Source organism: Cyrtonyx montezumae, unplaced genomic scaffold, assembly GCF_038088225.1.
Source record: "Cyrtonyx montezumae isolate F1298 unplaced genomic scaffold, pur_monq_1.0 scaffold_4, whole genome shotgun sequence".
NCBI classification, from domain to species: Eukaryota; Metazoa; Chordata; class Aves; order Galliformes; family Odontophoridae; genus Cyrtonyx; species Cyrtonyx montezumae.
This window is the reverse complement of record NW_027072045.1, coordinates 22,341,592-22,359,488: the sequence shown is the minus strand read 5'-3', so window position 1 is coordinate 22,359,488 and position 17,897 is coordinate 22,341,592. Positions and strand designations below refer to the sequence as shown.

The 17,897-nt window shown below is 35.6% G+C and overlaps 1 protein-coding gene across 1 annotated transcript; it reads left to right on the top strand.

Moving 5' to 3' along the window:
- Positions 1–226: 226 nt before the first annotated feature.
- SHLD2 (shieldin complex subunit 2) lies at positions 227–15,189 on the top strand. Its single transcript, XM_065746110.1, is given in 9 exon segments — positions 227–1,748; positions 2,912–3,019; positions 3,813–4,007; positions 5,555–5,689; positions 8,568–8,774; positions 10,137–10,178; positions 10,181–10,370; positions 13,814–13,929; positions 14,925–15,189. Coding segments are annotated over 9 exon segments (2,688 nt in total). The 3' UTR covers positions 15,098–15,189.
- Positions 15,190–17,897: the final 2,708 nt, after the last annotated feature.

Sequence of the window (17,897 nt, the reverse complement as noted above, 5' to 3'; positions counted from 1 at the left end):
GCCACATTTCCAAGTATCAGAATGAGAAATGAATTGGTATTCTTTACTTGACACAGTCAGTAACTTCAATTTCTTTATTGTGCATTTAACTGTGTAGGCTTTAAGTGATACTTTTTATCGATGATTAAATATGAAGTTTATATACCTTAAAATAAGGAAGAATCTGAATATAGTTGGCAACACTTAGTATTGCAGTTACTGTATAAGCCACACCACTTAAAGTAAAATGTCAGAAAGACCTCAAATTCATATTTTTGTTGGAGCACCCAGTATTCCAAGCCAGCTGGAGGTGTCTGAACAAAGTAGTTCTATACCTGCTGTTGAAAAGTGGAAAGAACTCCACTGTTCCTATGATATACATAGTCTTTTTTCTGAAGAAAACAAAGGCACTGACCAGTTAGTGTTTCGGACAGGAAGCTCTGTAGTCACAGCAGATCCCACAAATGACTGCAGCTCCAAGCAGTCTGAACAGGAGCAATTAATGGTAGTGAAGGAATATTTGAAATATTCTGTACCTGTAAGTTCTGCTACTACATCCCAGAAGACCAGAGATTTAATTTATTCTGATTTTCAGATATCCAAAGATAGGCACGTACGTGGAAACCCAGATCATGCTGCAGATTGCTTTCCTCAGAAATTTGTGAAATCGGGTAGACAGCTTGAACAATCACGTGACAGTTGTTCAAACCTCACTGAAAGAAAAACCAGCCCCTTAGAAATTAGGGACTCTGACATTTCTGACCTGGTTGGTAGTACAAAGCAGATCAGCATACACCTAAGCTCTGCGGAGCAAGGTGTTGAATTGGATTACAGAAATGATCACCATGAACATCTAAATCGATATCTGGATATGTTCTTCCCCCAAAATCAAGAGTCAAAACCAAAAGGAGAATTTAGTAACTGTTCAGATCTTGCGGTGTCAACTGATACCGAATTTCGTAGTATAATGACTTCAAGCCAGATAGCTGTTTTTGCACGGGGTCACTTTAAGAAGCAGAATGAGATGCAGAATAGAGCTGTGGAACTATTGGAGACAGAAGCACAGAATAAACATGAAGGAAGGCAATGCGATGACTACCAATTGGATACTGATGCTGGAAGATGTCTCAGTTCGGCTGAAAATGAATGTAAGCAAGAGTGTCCAAGCTCTCCTGAACTTTTCAGTCCTGAGTGTGATAAGGAAGACATTAGCTTTGAAGATAGAAGAGGAGAAGGAAGCACTAATGAAAATGGAGGGAAGTCTCATGCATGTAATATTCCTGCTGGGCAATTCACAAATGGAATCCATATTGAACAATTGAGCTCAGGAATACTGTGCTCTCAAGTAGAAATCTCTCATAAGTGCTCTTATAAAAGAGCCCGCAAATCTGAAGATATTTTTCATGTTTTTAACACAACATTTAAAAAGCAGCTTAAATCTAAAAGAGCTAAATTGAATTCTTCTCCATCCGGTTCTGGCATGACAGTGGTTCAAGAGAGGATGGAGTTCAAGCCTCAAGGGAAACTGTTATCACCACTTAAGGACTGCTGCTGCAAAAATCAAAAGTACAATGTTTTGGTCGTGGTAGTACACCCTTGTCTTATCAAAGAAATACAGGTGAAGACAAGACCAAAATCTTCATGTAAAGTTCCTGTAGCGACAATTTTAGTTATTGACCAGTCAGAAACTAAGAGAAAAGTGGTGCTGTGGCGTGGTGCTGCGTTTTGGTCACTCACTGTGTTTCCTGGAGATATCGTATTACTTACAGGTGAGAACTGTTTTTGTTTGTTTTTAAATATGGATCTGAAATGCCTCTTAGAAGTAGATCAGTGTGTAATTAGTAATTTGGAATTATGGCTGGACATCTGTCAGGGTTTTTTTTTGCATCATTTGTGTACATCACTTGTATCACTTCTATTGTTCAATATAAGTTTCTATCATTGTAGTCATCCTGGCAGTGTAACATTGAATATTCCCTTCTAGGAAATACTCAGTTGTCCTTTTCTGGTGCGGTGTTTGATCTGAAGTATAGCAGAGGATTAACAATATAGAAGTGCTTTAGGTGGTTGCATGTGTTCTGTGACCTGGCAGTGTTTTGAAACTGTTGTTTCTGAAAGTTGTTAAGTGCTGTTACAAATCAGTTGTGCTAGTTATTTAATTTTTGGGCTTCTCTACAGTGTATGAAGTATATGAATACTTTGTACTTGTTAGAATTCACCCATTACATATTAGCTTTTCTTTCTGCTTTGCTTAAACGACATTAAAGAATCATGTAACTAAAATCTACTATTTTATAAGGAAGTCCTTCAGTAATCCTTTTACTTTGAGATATCTTAGGGTTTTTTTTTTTGTGTAATTTTTTTCCCTCTCATGCAAATTGTTGGTTTAGCAGTTTAAGAGACTGAAGTAGGTGTACAGCTCCTCGTGATATTCTCGTGCAGTGTATAGTAGTTTCACCTTTCATACGACTCTTCTGTCAACATTCCATGGGAAATAGCAGTAGATGTGTATGTGCATATTACATACATCTCAATTACAGAAGTTCCTCTGTTTGTCTGTGTAAGTGAACATATCCAAACTGTTTGAATGACTTTACTTATTTGTGTGAATTTCCCACATTTTTTTTTGTCAAGTCTCTTGTATATATGAATGTCAGCCATAGTTGTCTTATACATTAAGATGCAAAGTGTCCTTGGTAATGAAATAACCAAGGCGGGAAAGAGAAGGAGAGGGCAGGCAAAGAAGTTGAGAATGAAGACAATGCAGCAGATGATGAGACTCTGTAATGGTAGTAAGCTAAAAAGTGAGAGGAGTCCAAATTAAAGATCCAATGTGGATCCCACCTCAAGATTTTTGGTTCTGTAGCAAAAAAAAAAAAAAGAACTTCAGTACAGTAGGACATGGTTTAATAAGGTTGCTTTTTTCTTGCAGATCTCATGATGTATGAGAATCATTGGTATGGAGAAATAATGCTGCAGTCTACGTTTACCAGTCAGTTACTGAATCTGGGGAACTACTCAGTTCTCAATCCAGAAGAATGTAAGATAATAGCGCCTAAGTTTCCTTCATAAAATTGTGTTAATATACCAATTAGAGTAATGCATTTTCTTGGCAATGCCTTATATGTGGGTTAAAACAGGAATACAGATAACTGAAAAGTACAAAACACTGCAGGGAAGTTTTGCAGGACCGGTAGGCAAGGTGTGGCTGAGATGCCATTAGTTGAGCATGTGGAGTTTATGGCAAAGTTGAATTGTTACCATTCAAAACTCTGAATTGAGCTGAGTTTAGTACACAGTGGTCATCACTGAACTCAATAATAAGTGGATTCAGGTTTCATGAGAGTTGTTTGCAATAAATTGCAAGGCTTAAGAAAATGAGAAGATTAGGGAAGATTATTTGCAGACTATTAAGTATGGGGGCTTCAAAGATACCTGAGTTGTGGAGCGCTGGGGAAAAGGGGAAGATAGCACGAGTGTCTCCCTGAAATAGCTTTGTTCTTAGTCTTCCTGACATTGGTTACTGTGACTTATTTAAGATGGGTTCAGGGTTAAATTATCAGGAATGGCTACTACATTACAATACCAGGACTCTGTTACTTTTGGTGTAACTTTAGAATACTGTAACTAAATAATGTTGGTATGTTGTCCAGAGAAGGCAGACTAAGTACATTTTGATTTTGAATCAAGTATTGCTCATCTCAAGGACTTCCTGCCTTAGATTTCTTTGAATGGTTTTTGTTTCGTTAGTTTAAATATGCACAATTGATAAATTTTAAACTGCTGAGCTCAAAAAGGAGAGTCCCTCTAACTTTCATTGTTTTTTATGTAAGTTTATCCTGTGGTGAATGGTGATGTTCTCCATAGCTTATTGGCATATGTATCATCAGAATTTCCTCACTTTGAAGATATTCCACGAAGGCAAGTTCAGAGACTGAACAGTGTTCAGTATGTTCAGCTCGACCAGCTTCAGCCAAACACATTGGTTCACTCAATCTTAAAAATTATCAGCATTGCCATATTAACAGGTACGTTCATACTCTGGACTTAAAGTTTCGGATCTTCATTGCCCTGTAAAATTGCTATTTAAATTATACCTGTGGTGGATTGTTTCCTATTCCACACTCACATTTTTGATAGGATTCACAAATAAAACTGTTATGAAGACCAACTCATAGAGATCTTAGTTGGAGAAATTTTCATATTATTATAGAACCATGAAATGGCTTGGATTAGAAGGAATCTTAATGCTATATTGTTAGTGCTGTGGGTGGTGCTGCCAGCCAATAGATCAGGTTGTCCAGGGCCCCATCCAAGTGTTTGTTGAATGTCTCCAGGGGTGGGGCATTCATGGCTTCTCTGAGCAACCTATTCTGGTCCCTTGCAAATAGTCACACTCTTCTCTAATAGAAAATGCAGATAATTTGGAATTCCTATTACAGAAGTCATTTTCCATGTTAAAATTGGTAATTTGCTTCCACTGTTTTGTATTCAGGCCATACATCAGCTCTTAATATAGAATTGTAGAAATGCTTACAGGAAGGAATGAGCTTATTACACCTATTGCAGCAGAAGTGATACCTTTTAGAATTTTTGCCAGGAGGAAATAATGGTTCTGACTTAATTTCACACAATTGGAATCGGTTTGGGGGTCTAAAGGAATAAAACCAAACTGAATCAGTCTTCTTACGCAGTGTGCTTTATGCAGTGTTTTGCTGTGTATTTCCTAACTGCTGGAGGAGGATTTCCCCTCTTTTCCATGCTTATCTGTTGTGACTTTTTTCTTTACAACAGTTTCTCAGTGATGATTTTCACCTTATTTTGATCATGTTACACTGTCATCTTGTGTTAGTGCTTTTGCCAAATGGGGAAAAATACATTCAGTTTTTTCAAATGAATTGTCGGTATCACCTTCACTGATAAAAACTAAACTTCACTAAAAAGCTGATTTTTTTTGAAGATAGGAATCTCTTATTATTGTATGCATCTCTGATTAGGACATTTAAAGCAAAAGCTCTTGTTCAAAGATTCAATTCATAAAAATAATTGTAGTTCAGTTTGGAACTGAAACTTACAGGTTCACATAGGTGAAGAGCTGTAAAAATCTACATTGTCAGTTTCTATATACTGTCAACAGTAGTTTGTGTTTTACGTGACTGTAATGCACTAAGAAAAACTGTAGAGCAGTTGCTTCAGTGTATTCCACATCAATAATTATGGGAATCTGTTGCTGAGAGGTTGAGTACAATTTCTTTCTACTTACACCTGTCAGGATGATGAGTAAGATATGCTCAAAGATGCTCAGATACCTGCTAGGCAGGTGTCCTGTTGCTAAGTAGTTAGGTGGATAAAGGTAAATTAATATTCGTTGTGTTCCTTCAAACCAGATTGATCTTGCTGAAGCAATCATAAAAAGTTTTCATTTTGTCCTGAAGGAATTGTATGTATTTTCTTGTTTACCTTGAATTGCACTCAAAACATAGTAGCATGGTTTTATCTTAATATTGAGCTGTATTATTTGTTTGTTAATATGCTTTGTGCTATATAACAACTCATATAACTTAAAATTTTCCAGAATCTGTTTATAGCTACAAAGGGGGCTACCAGAGGAAAATTATTCTTACAGTAGAACAGAACAGAGACCAAAACTACAAGATGGTGCTGTGGGGAGCAGGGGCTGCCTGGTGCCCTCAACTTCAGAGAAGAAAAGGTAAAACCTTTACAGGTTGCTGTCACAGGATTTCTCTGTTTTTATTAACAGCTTTAAAATTTTCAGCTGATCTTGTTTTCTGTTCAGGTCTCTTTAAAAGGATCATATTTTGAAAATATGTTTTAACAGTTCTCGTCTATTTGGAAGTAATGCCATCAGCAGCAGAACTCGTGTACTCATTTTACAGTACTGAGAAAGCATGAGTATTCACAAATTCGGTTCTAGTGACATGATGCACTGGAGCCTAGTTGTCATAACCATATATAAAATGAAAAGAAACTGACCAAACCAAACAAACAAAAGAAAGGTGTGAACTAAGCTACTAGTTCTGCTCAGTCTTCCATGGATTGCTGTTTTTTTCTAATTCTCATTTGTGCTGCCTGTTTTCTGCCTTACCTAGGGTTAGGTTTCAAATCCCAGTGGTCCTGCTTTCTAGTCCAGCCATTAACTAACTGCATTTCTTGCAGAATTGCATCGCCTGTGTTTTAACTGTGACTATTATTGTTCTTTTAGAATATCTGACTCTTGGCTTTTAAATTGTTTACTCAGCATTTACATTTCTCATAAATGGGTACATTTAGGAAATAAATTCTGTATTACTTCAGATGTTGTGCTCACCTTACTTAAGTCAGTTTTCATATAGTACAAAATAAAACTCAAAGCTTAACCTTGTAGTGAAAATTTACCTGGGAACTTCTACATAATTCTACATAAAAAAAAACCTACATACATAGATTCTAAATTCTGTCTGTTCCACTTGGGTTTAGAAATAGCCTATACTCATCTAAAGTCACAGCTGCACGACCTCCTGCTTGGACTACCTGAAGAAGGCAGTCCAATTTAAGCATTCACCAATTTAACTTTACTACCTAAAATCTACGTGGCTTTTACTTTGTGCTTACTGTGCTGTGAGCAGATTTATTCTTTTTACTGGATAAAGGCTTAGAATTTTTATTGAATTTAGTATGCTGTAATAATGTGGGTTTTTTTAAATAGATAATTTCTAATGTATTTTTAATGCTATGTATTGGAGCGGAAAGAAAGTTGACTAAATGTCACAAATAATTTATAAGACAAAAAACTGTACAATTCACTGATGGTTAAAGTAGAAAAGCAGAGAAGTTGATGCAGCTCTTTCTAGTTTTGAACATTTGCATTTCTCTGTAAAGCTTGTCTTGTTCTCCAGCTAGATTTCTGTGTAGCTAGTGGTTGGTGTTTTAATGATTAAAAGATTATATCTGAAATTCAAGGTAAAAGCGATTTCACAACTGTTCAAATATGTATCATAGAACACCCATGAACATTTGGTCCAAGTATGACAGCCAGGAAGATAACTGCCGTGATACTAAACAAGAATACACAACACACCAGCTAGTAGTGCGAGTGGGTTACATGAGGAAAGCGCGTGATACCAATTCTTGCTGCTAGTCACAGAACAGCTGGGGCATGTGTTACTGGCAGACTGGGTAGCCCAGACTTGTAGAGCGAGGAATGGAGGCTTGTGATTTTTAAGCTGTGTATGTGCTTAAACTGCATAAGATTCTACCTCTTGAAAGCATCTAACAGTTGTTGACAATAAGTTTTTTTTTCCATCTCATGGTTTAAAAAAAAACAAAAAAAAAAAACAAACTGATTAAGTTTTTAAGGCAAATATAAGAAGTGGTGTATTTCTTTTTGTCATGTAGTAGGAATATCTTCATGATTTAAAGAGAAACATAGAGAAGTATTGCAGTAACGTTGTGCATATTGGCCTGGAAGTGTTTATGCAGGGATATGAGAATGTGAGCATTCAGGGGAAAAAACAAACAAACCTGCCACTAGAAAAGCAAACATATATGTATCAGTCAATATTTTGCTTGGCTTGGTGAAGAAGGGTCATGTTATGATATTTAAAGGGATTGAGTCAGATCCAGAGGCATCCTCTTTCCTTTGAGGATGCCGAATAGCATTGGCCATTGTTTGATAGGCACAATTCAGTTGCCAGTGCAGTTTGGAAAGCTATAATTCTCTGGCATTGTCAGGATTGTAGTATACCTTTTATTTTTTAATTTTTTGTCTGTTGCTTAGGTTCCTGCAGTTATTCAGGGCTGAAGTCTAAAGCCATTGGAGGTGACAACCATGGTAGATAACCATGCCCATATCTTTCCACAAACATTAGCAGCTATAACTATCCTGCTTTAGGGTGTGTCTCTGGATGGTATTTCTCAACAGTTGCTTAGCCTTAGACAAAATTGGAATTACATAGGGTAGACAGCAATAGGATCTTGCTGGTTTGAGAATTCCAGGGATATTTGAAGTTCTTAGGAGTGTTGTAACTTTCCTGAAGGAAAAGGGGAAGGGGAAGGAAATAAGGGAAATAGAGGAGAAGGGGAGTGTCCTTCTTTGTCTCCTCCATAGACTGGCTTTCTAAGGACAAAAGGTAGAATGTAATTGGTGGTGTCTATAAGAGATGGTTCCCAAATGGCAATGCTGAGTTCAAAGACCAGATTAGGGTCACAATATGTACTTTTATCATACCGTAAAATACTTTTCAATCGTGTCTGGGTCTGTTTGGATGACTTCCTTTCCTTCTTGGACACTCAGCTTGGTGTTGTCTGAAAACTTGCTCAGGATGCACACAAATCATCAGTGTGACCAGAAACTATTAAATATAATTTAAAGCAAATTTATTCTTTCTGGTTTTGTTTGACCTGATAGACAGTTAAGCACTGCACAACTGTTTCCTTACTTTTCCACACTTCCAACAGGAGAAGGAAGGGAATTGTGGAAGAAAAACAAGAAATAGGACTCATAGGCTACTCAATCCTACAACTTCAGTTTCCTATAAATTAACCAAGATGTAAAAATTAAACTTTTTTACTTGTTCTCTGTTCTATAGGCCATCTGTGGGATTTTAAATACCTACTGGTCCAACACAGTTCTGTCTCGGGTGACTTTGAACTGCACACAACTCCATGGTCATCCTGTGAGTGTTTGTTTGATGATGACAAAAGAGCAATTGAATTTAAAGAAAAATTCCAGAAAAGCAAAACATCCCTTATGAAAATGACAAATCTCTCAGCACATTTGGAGGAAAAAAACTCAGGTAAAGTTATCCTTAGTGCTGTAGTATCAGTGTGGTGTAGTATGTAGCTAAGTAGAGTATATTATTGCTGTGTTGGATTTTTTTTTTCTTACATATGTAAGTTAACACAGTTCAAAGAGCCTGAATTTTATTCAGCAGGCTGCTGACTTGTGTCCAGCCAAATTGAATGTAGCCTTATTTAGTAAGACAGTATTGCAGTGTGGTGCTATGCCACAGATAGCTTTGGAACAACTTTCATTGCTTGTGCCAACAATTGTATTAATGTGATTTACCATTAGAAGAGTTTGTGTAATGCACTTTAATTCTCTAGAAGTAGGGTGAAACAGCTTCTGCTATTGAGAACTTATTTCTAAGGCTAGTGTTAAACATAAGTAGTAATAATTAAAAAAAAAATCACAGGATTAACTCCAATTCTGTATAAAAAGCAGTGGAAAGCAAGTTGCTTAAGCTTTGCTTTTTAGTATCTCTCTGAATCAGGATGGAGGCACATTAGTTTTTACTTCTAATCGTGCCTTATATTACACTTCTACTGGTTCACCCTCCCTTTTGAGAAGGGAACTTAGAATGTGTAGGTGATTTTACCTATGTACTGTGTGAATGCATCAGATGCATTAGATCATGGACTTGGCATGTAGATATTTCTTGGAAGTCAAACTTTTTGGATGAATACAACAGGAAATATAAAATAAAACACAACAGGAAATATAAATAAAAGGAAAATACAACAGTCCGTATCTAAAGCTTACGTAGCATGAGATTTGATTTGCTTATGTATGTTGAGATCTATAGGTCTTCATGAAATAATTTTCCATTAGTCATTTGAATGTTTCTATTTCTACCTTTTTATATGTACTTACACTCAATAATCACTGTTATATTTATCCTTATAAAAGCAACTGAATCTTCTCCTATTGATGGTATTTCTTTTACTTCCAAAGTAGATATTCTGTTAACCACAGAATAATGTATTTCAGTTTGGCCCATCTCATCAGAAAACTTGTGTTGCAAGATCAACTTTCTTCTGATACAAAATAATTTTGATTGCTTTCTGGTACTGATGGACTTTGTCAGTACTTTTTGAAAATAATTGCAAATAATTGCATTCTCTTAATCTCTATTCAAGCTTTTCAGTGTTGGTAACTACTGCAACAGTAACTAAGAAGAAAGTACATCTGTGAATTTTTAGTTTTAATATTAAAGCACAATAATTATTCACTATATAAATAATCTCTTAAATATCTTATTTTCTAATGAAAAATCGTAAAGCCTTATTAATGATTTTGGTTTTAGATTTTGCTATACCTACTCATTTTGCTTTATCTATAAAACTGAATGCAATATTATTTGAAATTGTTTCTATAGGAGTGATACAAGTGAAAGCTCATGTCAGAGAGCTGAAGTTTACTATTCAACTGGTCAGTACAGACAGCTCATCTTCCATGCTGACACTTCCCTGGAGTGTGTTCTGGCTTCTCTGCCTATAATTACGTATTCAGGTTGTGCCAAATGTGGCTTGGAACTTCAGGCAGATGAAAACATGATCTACAAGCAATGTTTTAGATGTTTGCCCTACAACAAAGTGAAATTATTCTACAGGTAAACAAGAAAAAAATAGAGTAATATCTTCTAGTAGAGAAGTGAACTGCAACTTTTAAGTTCTTACCTACACATTAAATTGTGTATTTAAGGTGATAGACAAGGTGTGATCTCTGGCTTTGTAAGCAGTTTTTGAAGATCGATTCATGAAGTGCTGTAGTAGTTTTAAACAAAGAATTCTAACTGTGCATAATGCAACTTTTTACTTCTGAATAGTGTGTAGTAAGATTTTAACAGTACTGTATCAGTGAGTTAGGATGAAGGGGGGAGCTTAAAATCTCCCTGTGCTTTTTCTTTCTGCCTAAGTTTGAAACTGTGTCAACACAGCCACATTTTTAAACTGGTTATTTGATTTTAGCCTTGTGGGAATAGTACTAGCAAATTATTTCAATAGAATTCTTGAAGAGCAGGGATGTGAAGTTATCAGTAGATGGCACTGTGACACAAGATGGATATTTACTTAAAGAAACTAAACAGATCCAGTTGATGTAGAAACTCATTAAATACTTATTAAGCTCTTATATTTCAAAAGCCTAAAGGAAACTTAAGTATCATAGCAGAATTATATGCTGATTTTTTTTTTTCACGAGAGAGAGTTAAGGGGCAAAGTTACATTTTTAACTGGAAAGATTCCCCCACCTCTTTCGTAATACTTATGTGAAGTACATCAGTTTACCCTCTCACTCAAAAGGAGAGAAATGAGAACAGGCTCCCAGTGTTTGGATTACCAGCGTTTGAACACATGTTGATCCTGAACTTAAATGCACAACTTCTTCACAGTCTGTCACCTTTGCTCTGATGTTTTCTTCTCTGATTAGTTCAGTAAGAACATATCTCCTTGATGTAGCATTTCTAAATTCTGTCTTAGAGGATAACAGTACATTCATATCCCTAATGAGATAAAAATCTCTCACTTTGCGACAGAATATTAATTTTTCATTTTAACAATGTAACTAAAGATGCTATTCGAGCATTATTGTGTTATTTAATAGCGTGGAGAGACAGTTTTTTATAAAACTGCTTGCACAACTGGTAGAAATGATTTTTTTTCTGCAGATTGTTAACACGTCCCTTTGTCTCATGTAGGCTTTTAATTTCTTGCTGTGAGATGGCAACAAATCCTGAGTTTCTAGCAGCACACTAGCTACCAGCACATCGTGTGTATAGTTTACATAATTGAGTAGATGTAGCTTTAAACTCTGAAGTTATAATGTGCGATTAGTCTGTAATTATACATGCTGCTTTGCAATTCAGGGAAGAGTAGGAATTAATAAACCTAACATAAGATTATTTTAAGAGTACAAATACTTAAGATACTAAATAGATAATATGGTAGGTTCTTTATATGTCAGAGAATTATGTAGCCTTATAATCAATGGCTTCAATTCTGTAGGTCGTTGTCATCCCTGTATCAGTGCTATAGTTCACCAACTTTTTCATCTGAACTATTGGAGCCCAGCTCTTTTAATCTGCTGTGAATCCATCTGATTTTTTTTCTTTTGTTCAAATGCTGAAGGTGCAAGCTTATAAGTGTGTATATATGCTTAAATGGTTTTGCTTTATCTATGTTATTGTATGACTTGAATGCTAAACTTTTATCTTTACTGAAGTACCGTGTACTGTGTAAATACTTCCATAATCCTTCTGGGCTGTGATATGATTAAGAAAAGTTGGATGAAATCCTGAAAACTAAGAAACAAGGCAGAGGAATTTTTATTTAAGAGCTTATCTACTATTCTTAGGCCACCTTTGTCCCTGGTTTTCAAAGCTTTACGCTTTACGTAATGGGACTTACTGATAGCAACAGACAGTTGCAGATTAATTACTTATCATTCTTTCATATTTTTAGTGAGTTTATTAATATTCAAGGGGAGCACAGCATAGCTGGCTATGATCTCTCTATAAGTCATTCTAAACTTTCAAACAGGTTTTTACTATTATGGTCAAAAGTTATCAGTATTTGTGAATTAACTGTCTCCCAGAAACTTCCTTGGTGTGCTCAGTTATCAATGCAGTTGAAAGCTGTGGGGTTTGTATAACTTCTGACATCTAGCAGCTAGAATTCAGTAATTAAAGATCAATAAATACTGTAAGTACTACTGACAAATACCAGAAAAGGAACTTTACTTGCTTTGATTTCTCTATGGTCATATGAGCTTAATCTGTAAGACCATCTCTTCTTTGGATCTGATATTAATAACCACCATGCTGGTACCTCCTTTGAAATACTATGCCTGCTTATGTAAATCGTGGAAGTATGTTCAAGCATTTGGTTTCTTTAGTAATGGCATACTAAAACTATGCATTAGCCTAGTGTTGTTTTACTTTCTATACATCTTTGTGAAGCTAAAGTCTTTTTTTTTTTCAGTATTTTCCTTGGTGTTTCATCTTAGTGATTCGAATCTTCTGTGGAGAAGTGAGGTGGCTGCAAAACTGCCAACAGATTCTTACAGTTGTAATTTTTTCATATAGAGTAAACTGATAAGATTGCATGAGTGGTCCAGCATAAAAAGTTACATAAGGAATGTTGTTGATTTTTTTAAATACTATGACTTTTAAGTACTCCAATGTATATGCTTTGTCATTTAGTTGTAAATAATAAATAACACAGAGAACCTTTAGATGTACAAATATTTGTGTATTTTATTTTACTTATCTGAAGTTACATATAACTTAGAAATCTTGCTGGAGTAAAAGACTCCTTTAAAAAATATATATATATATATAAAAAATCCCTCTCTTTTATGTGGAGACAACTGTCTTTTTTAAATTCAGATCAGGATAAGTATTACTTGTTAGATGAATTTCTTCCAGATTTGTTTAGAGTTACGTTCGTGTGTTTAGGTTTTTGGCTCTAATATATTAGCAGAAGATTGGAACACAAGGATAATTCAGTTCCACAAGTGAACTGAAAAGATAAACTTTCCCACTGCTATTATGATTCCTTTGTACACTTAACCTGAGTTGCAAACTGTTTCTTAAATGGAAAAGAATTGTTTCTCATTTTGATAATGGAAGAACTTTACCTTCAATCTACTTTAATCTCAAGACATGAAATTTGAGCTGTAGTAGAAACATCAAATCTTTGGGTTCATTTTATCGTTACATGTTTTTGCTCTGTGGATTTAAAAACCATATTTAGTGTAGCTCTCATCCTCTTTCAAGTAAAGATGAGATTAATAAAGCCTGGCTTTCTGCATTTGTCTTAGCATGAGGTTTACTTGATAGCTTTAGAACTTATTTTAACACTGTATAGTGATATTTGGTGTATTTTAAGCTCATATTCTATCTATACAGATTTGATAGATATGTGCATAGAGATTTTCTACTTCTTGATATGTTGGAGAACCGTGTTACACTGTACTACTTTCATTCACAATTTTTGCTTCAACTAGACAAAAAGCAGCAGCTAATTTTCAATAGCCTTTTGTTTTTGTACTTAGACCTGCTTTGATGACAGTGGAAGATGGAGGATATGAAATTAATATACATGTGGTGTCTGAGCTGATGGAAAAAATCTTCCTCAATATACCTGCAGACTGGCTGAACAGATCAGTAGGTACTGTTGCATGAATTAACTTGGAGTACAGACACTACAGGCAGCAAAGTTCTCAGTGAAAGGAATGTTTTTACTCAGTAACAGTTAAGATATAGATGAGATTTTGGGTAAGTGTGATGAAAGTTGGTGTGGTATATGAGACTTTGAAAACAAAGGAAAAAAAACTAATGAGAATGTTTCAGTTGCTGTCTGTAAAATCATGAGGTTCAGAGTTGAGTAGCAACAGTAAAAGGTGAGATTCTATGAGTATCTATTATACATTGTGTAACTAATTATTTGGCTACTAAATGGATTCCTTACATGCCAAATAAAATCTCTTTGAAGTTTTTATAAGTAGCTGTCATATATTAGTCACATAAATAACTAGGAACGGTGTCTAATTTTAATTTCAGGGGTTGTAAGGTCCCTCTACAGTTAGAGTCCAACTCCCCTGCCAAAGCAGGTTCCCCTGCAGTAGGTCATGCAGGTGGGCATCTGAATGTGTCTTGAATATCTCCAAAGGAGGAGAGTGCACAGTCTCTCTGAGCAGCCTGTTCCAGGGTCCTGTCGTCCTCACTGTAAGGAAGTTCTGCCACATATTTCTATGGACTTCCTATGTTCCAGTTTTTGGCCATTGCTCTTTGTCCTATCACTGCACACCACTAAAAGAGTCTAGTTTCATTCACTTGCCTTCTGCACTTTTTTTATAAGCAATCAGGTCCCCTCTTGGACTTCTCTAGGCTGAACAGACACAAGCCTCTCAGCCTCTGTGTTTCAGACAGGCTTCCATTGATACATCTTCATTTTGTTTGTGACTCACAAGTGTTATAATTCAACAATTGAGAGAAACATGCTTATATACTTCTTTTTTTAAAGATGAAAAGCAAATAATATCCTGTTTGGATGCCGATCTGCTCTTCTGGTAATTCAGTGTAACTTTCACAAAGGGGTAAAACCTGAATGTTAGGTGCTATTATGAAAGTTAAGAAATAAATTGAATTGTCTGTCTTTTGCAGTGCCCTCCTCGGATGCAACCTATGGCACAATAGTGGCAGATCTGTGTCATTCGCTGCTAGCAGATACGGAAGCATTCTATTTGTTGGAGATTAAAAGCCATTTTGTGCTAGATGAAAACAGCTATCCTTTGCAAAAGGATTTCCATCTGCTAAATTTTCATCCTGATCTTTGAAGCATCAACTTTTGCTGTAACTGAATAAGACTGTAAGACATGGATTGTAAACAGAAGACAAGTGAATTAGCTCAAAGAAGCAAATCTTTAAATCAAAAAGAACGGGGATAAAGTATCTGCTGGTTGTATATACTACTGCTGTAAAACTTAGAAATTGTTGTAAAATATATTTTTATACATTTTTAATCTTAATAAACTCTTGCTGATATCTCAATTTTCCTCTCACTAGTAAAGTTTTCTAGTGTTGAGACTGATTGTTTTTTGTATGACAGAATGAGGAAAACAATCACAGTTTAATAGCGTAGTTTTAGTCACAGGCAAGGTAAAGGAAAGAGCTTGTAACTTGGTGATGTTTTTGTGATTCTCTCCTTTTCTGGGTGTCTTTTGACAGCAGTATTTTTGCTATTCAGTCTTGGCAGTTTTGGTGTTAATTTCTATTAAAGCATGTCTGAGAATCTAATCTTGTGGAGGTAAATGTTGCTGCAGTAATTTCAGAGATTTTAAGTAATCTTAAATTTCTCTTTAATAATTCATTGAATAATTTCATTTAATGCATTTAGCTATAAGGTAGAAAATGAAAACAAATCACATTAAGCCAATTTTGAAATTGGTTACAGGTGATTTAACAGATTTCTCCCAGTTCAATCACATTTAGAAGTTAATTCTTTTTAAGGTCCTAGAGAACACTATCAAAATCCACTGACTTTAGAAGACTGAGTAAATGATGACTGTACCAGAGTGCATAAAGCAAGTCTAACTTCCTTTGAAAGCAGTATGGTGATCAGTGTTCCTCTCTGATGTGTATTATGCATCTTATTGAGACTAGTACTATCTGTAGAGTATAAATCATACTTGCTATATTCTGTTTGATTGGATTCTTTGCACAACTTTACCTGTGTGCTCATTTAGTAAATGTTTCTGCATAGTGTTTCGGCTGTTCACAAGCATCATACACCTTCTCAAAAATGTGGACTTGATTAAAAAGAGAACACCCACCCTCCTCTCTAACCCCTTAAAAAAAAAAATCACGTTATTAGGAAGGCAATAGCATGGCTGAGGTTGCACAGCCTTAAAATGCTGTCTTGTGGAAATGGCTCCAAAGTTGAATTTCATTGAGATTCTGTTGCTTTTGTAACTCATGTTAAACCAGTTGAGCTCTTTTGGCTTTTTGATGTTGACTGGAGCTATGCTTTTTTTTCTGTTCAGTCTGCCAGCAAGAGAAAAACCTGAGGTCCCTGGTAATTGAATGACTTGAGCAATGTTGTAACACTTTAGCTGAAAATTCATTCATCTTATTTCTGTTATTTAAATAATTGTGTCCTGATGCGTGTAGTCAGATCCAATTGATAGACCATTCTGAGTTGATTCACTTTACGTAGCGAATGTCTTCTGGTTTTATCTGTGGCTATAATCTGTTAAAAACAACTACCAATTATTTTATTCTCTGAGTGTGTGACTCCTAACTCATAAGTTTAAATCTACAGTATTCTGAAACTGACAGGTTTTTCAGATGATTTTCAATAAGCATTTCCTCACTGTTCATATTTTTGCCATTTGTACCTCATTCCACCTATACTTAGCAGTGCCTGATTGTAGAATGTGGATTACTTAGTGCTGGGGGAGAACGTACAGAAAGAAAGAATAATTTCAGTGCTTGTATTTCTTTAGATGAGGCATAAACACTAATATTAATCTAGTATGGAATCAAGTATTCCAGGAGCTCTTTGAATTTAATAAGACTTAAGAAAACCAGACATCAATTACGTTAGAGAAATTCTAAAGATTGTTTAACATCCTGTCAGTGTGCGGCCACATTAGGATGATTTGATAACTTTAGAAGGAAGTTATGCCATCTGGATTGCTGAACTATGTGCGTCTAACTGCTGACTTACGTTGCTGGCTGACTTGGACCTCATTCTCTTCTTATGATCCTTTCTGTTCAACACTGTGACTCTTTTAATAGTGTCCCTTCGTGAAATCTGATGTATGAATGTAATAGTATAGTTCAGTGTCAGTTTAATTTACTGTAATGCCATAGCTTCAATTCTGATCTTTGCTTTAATAATTCTTTCTTGGAAATTATGTGCCACTGTCTTGTTTTTCAGTTCAGACTTCGTTCTGTGCATTCCAGATTGGAACTCACTGCACTATCTTTCTGTGCAGGGAGTTCTCCTTCCTAGAAGCCATCTGATCTGTGACAGATGAATCTGTAATGCTGTGTTCCCTTTCTTGATATATCAAGGTGCTGTTTTTAGAACGTATTATGTTAGGAGCAGGTAGTTGCCAAATAAATGCATCTGGCCTCTCAGCTCTTCACTTAGAGGAAGGGACTAGAAGAGGTGACTGATCATGAGCCTTACTAAAAGGCTAGTGTAAGTGTAATTTCAGTTAGCAGAGAGGTTTTGATAGAGTGTGATTTACAAGGGAATACAGATAAATGTTCTGGTTGATTAGTGGCAGGGTTTCTTTTTTAAAATACTCTTTAAAAGGAGAATGTATCCTTCATTCATTTCTACTCTTAAAATGGGTAAATTGCTGCTCACTGCCACTCAGATATTGTCTGAGTAAATGATAGTATTATTGCAGAGTTTTAGAAATTCTGAATTTTTCAGTAGTAATGAAAGTACTGAGAAAAGCGTCATGCTTTTGTATAATCTTACAACTCTTTCCTGTGTGTTTCTTGGGTGAGGGCTTCCTGTGCTGTGCATCTTACTCAGATGATAACTTTTTTCAGAGGAAAGAGCATTATTGTAGTTTGGCACAAAGAGGTCTTGTAATCACTCCTCATGCTTCAACTCGA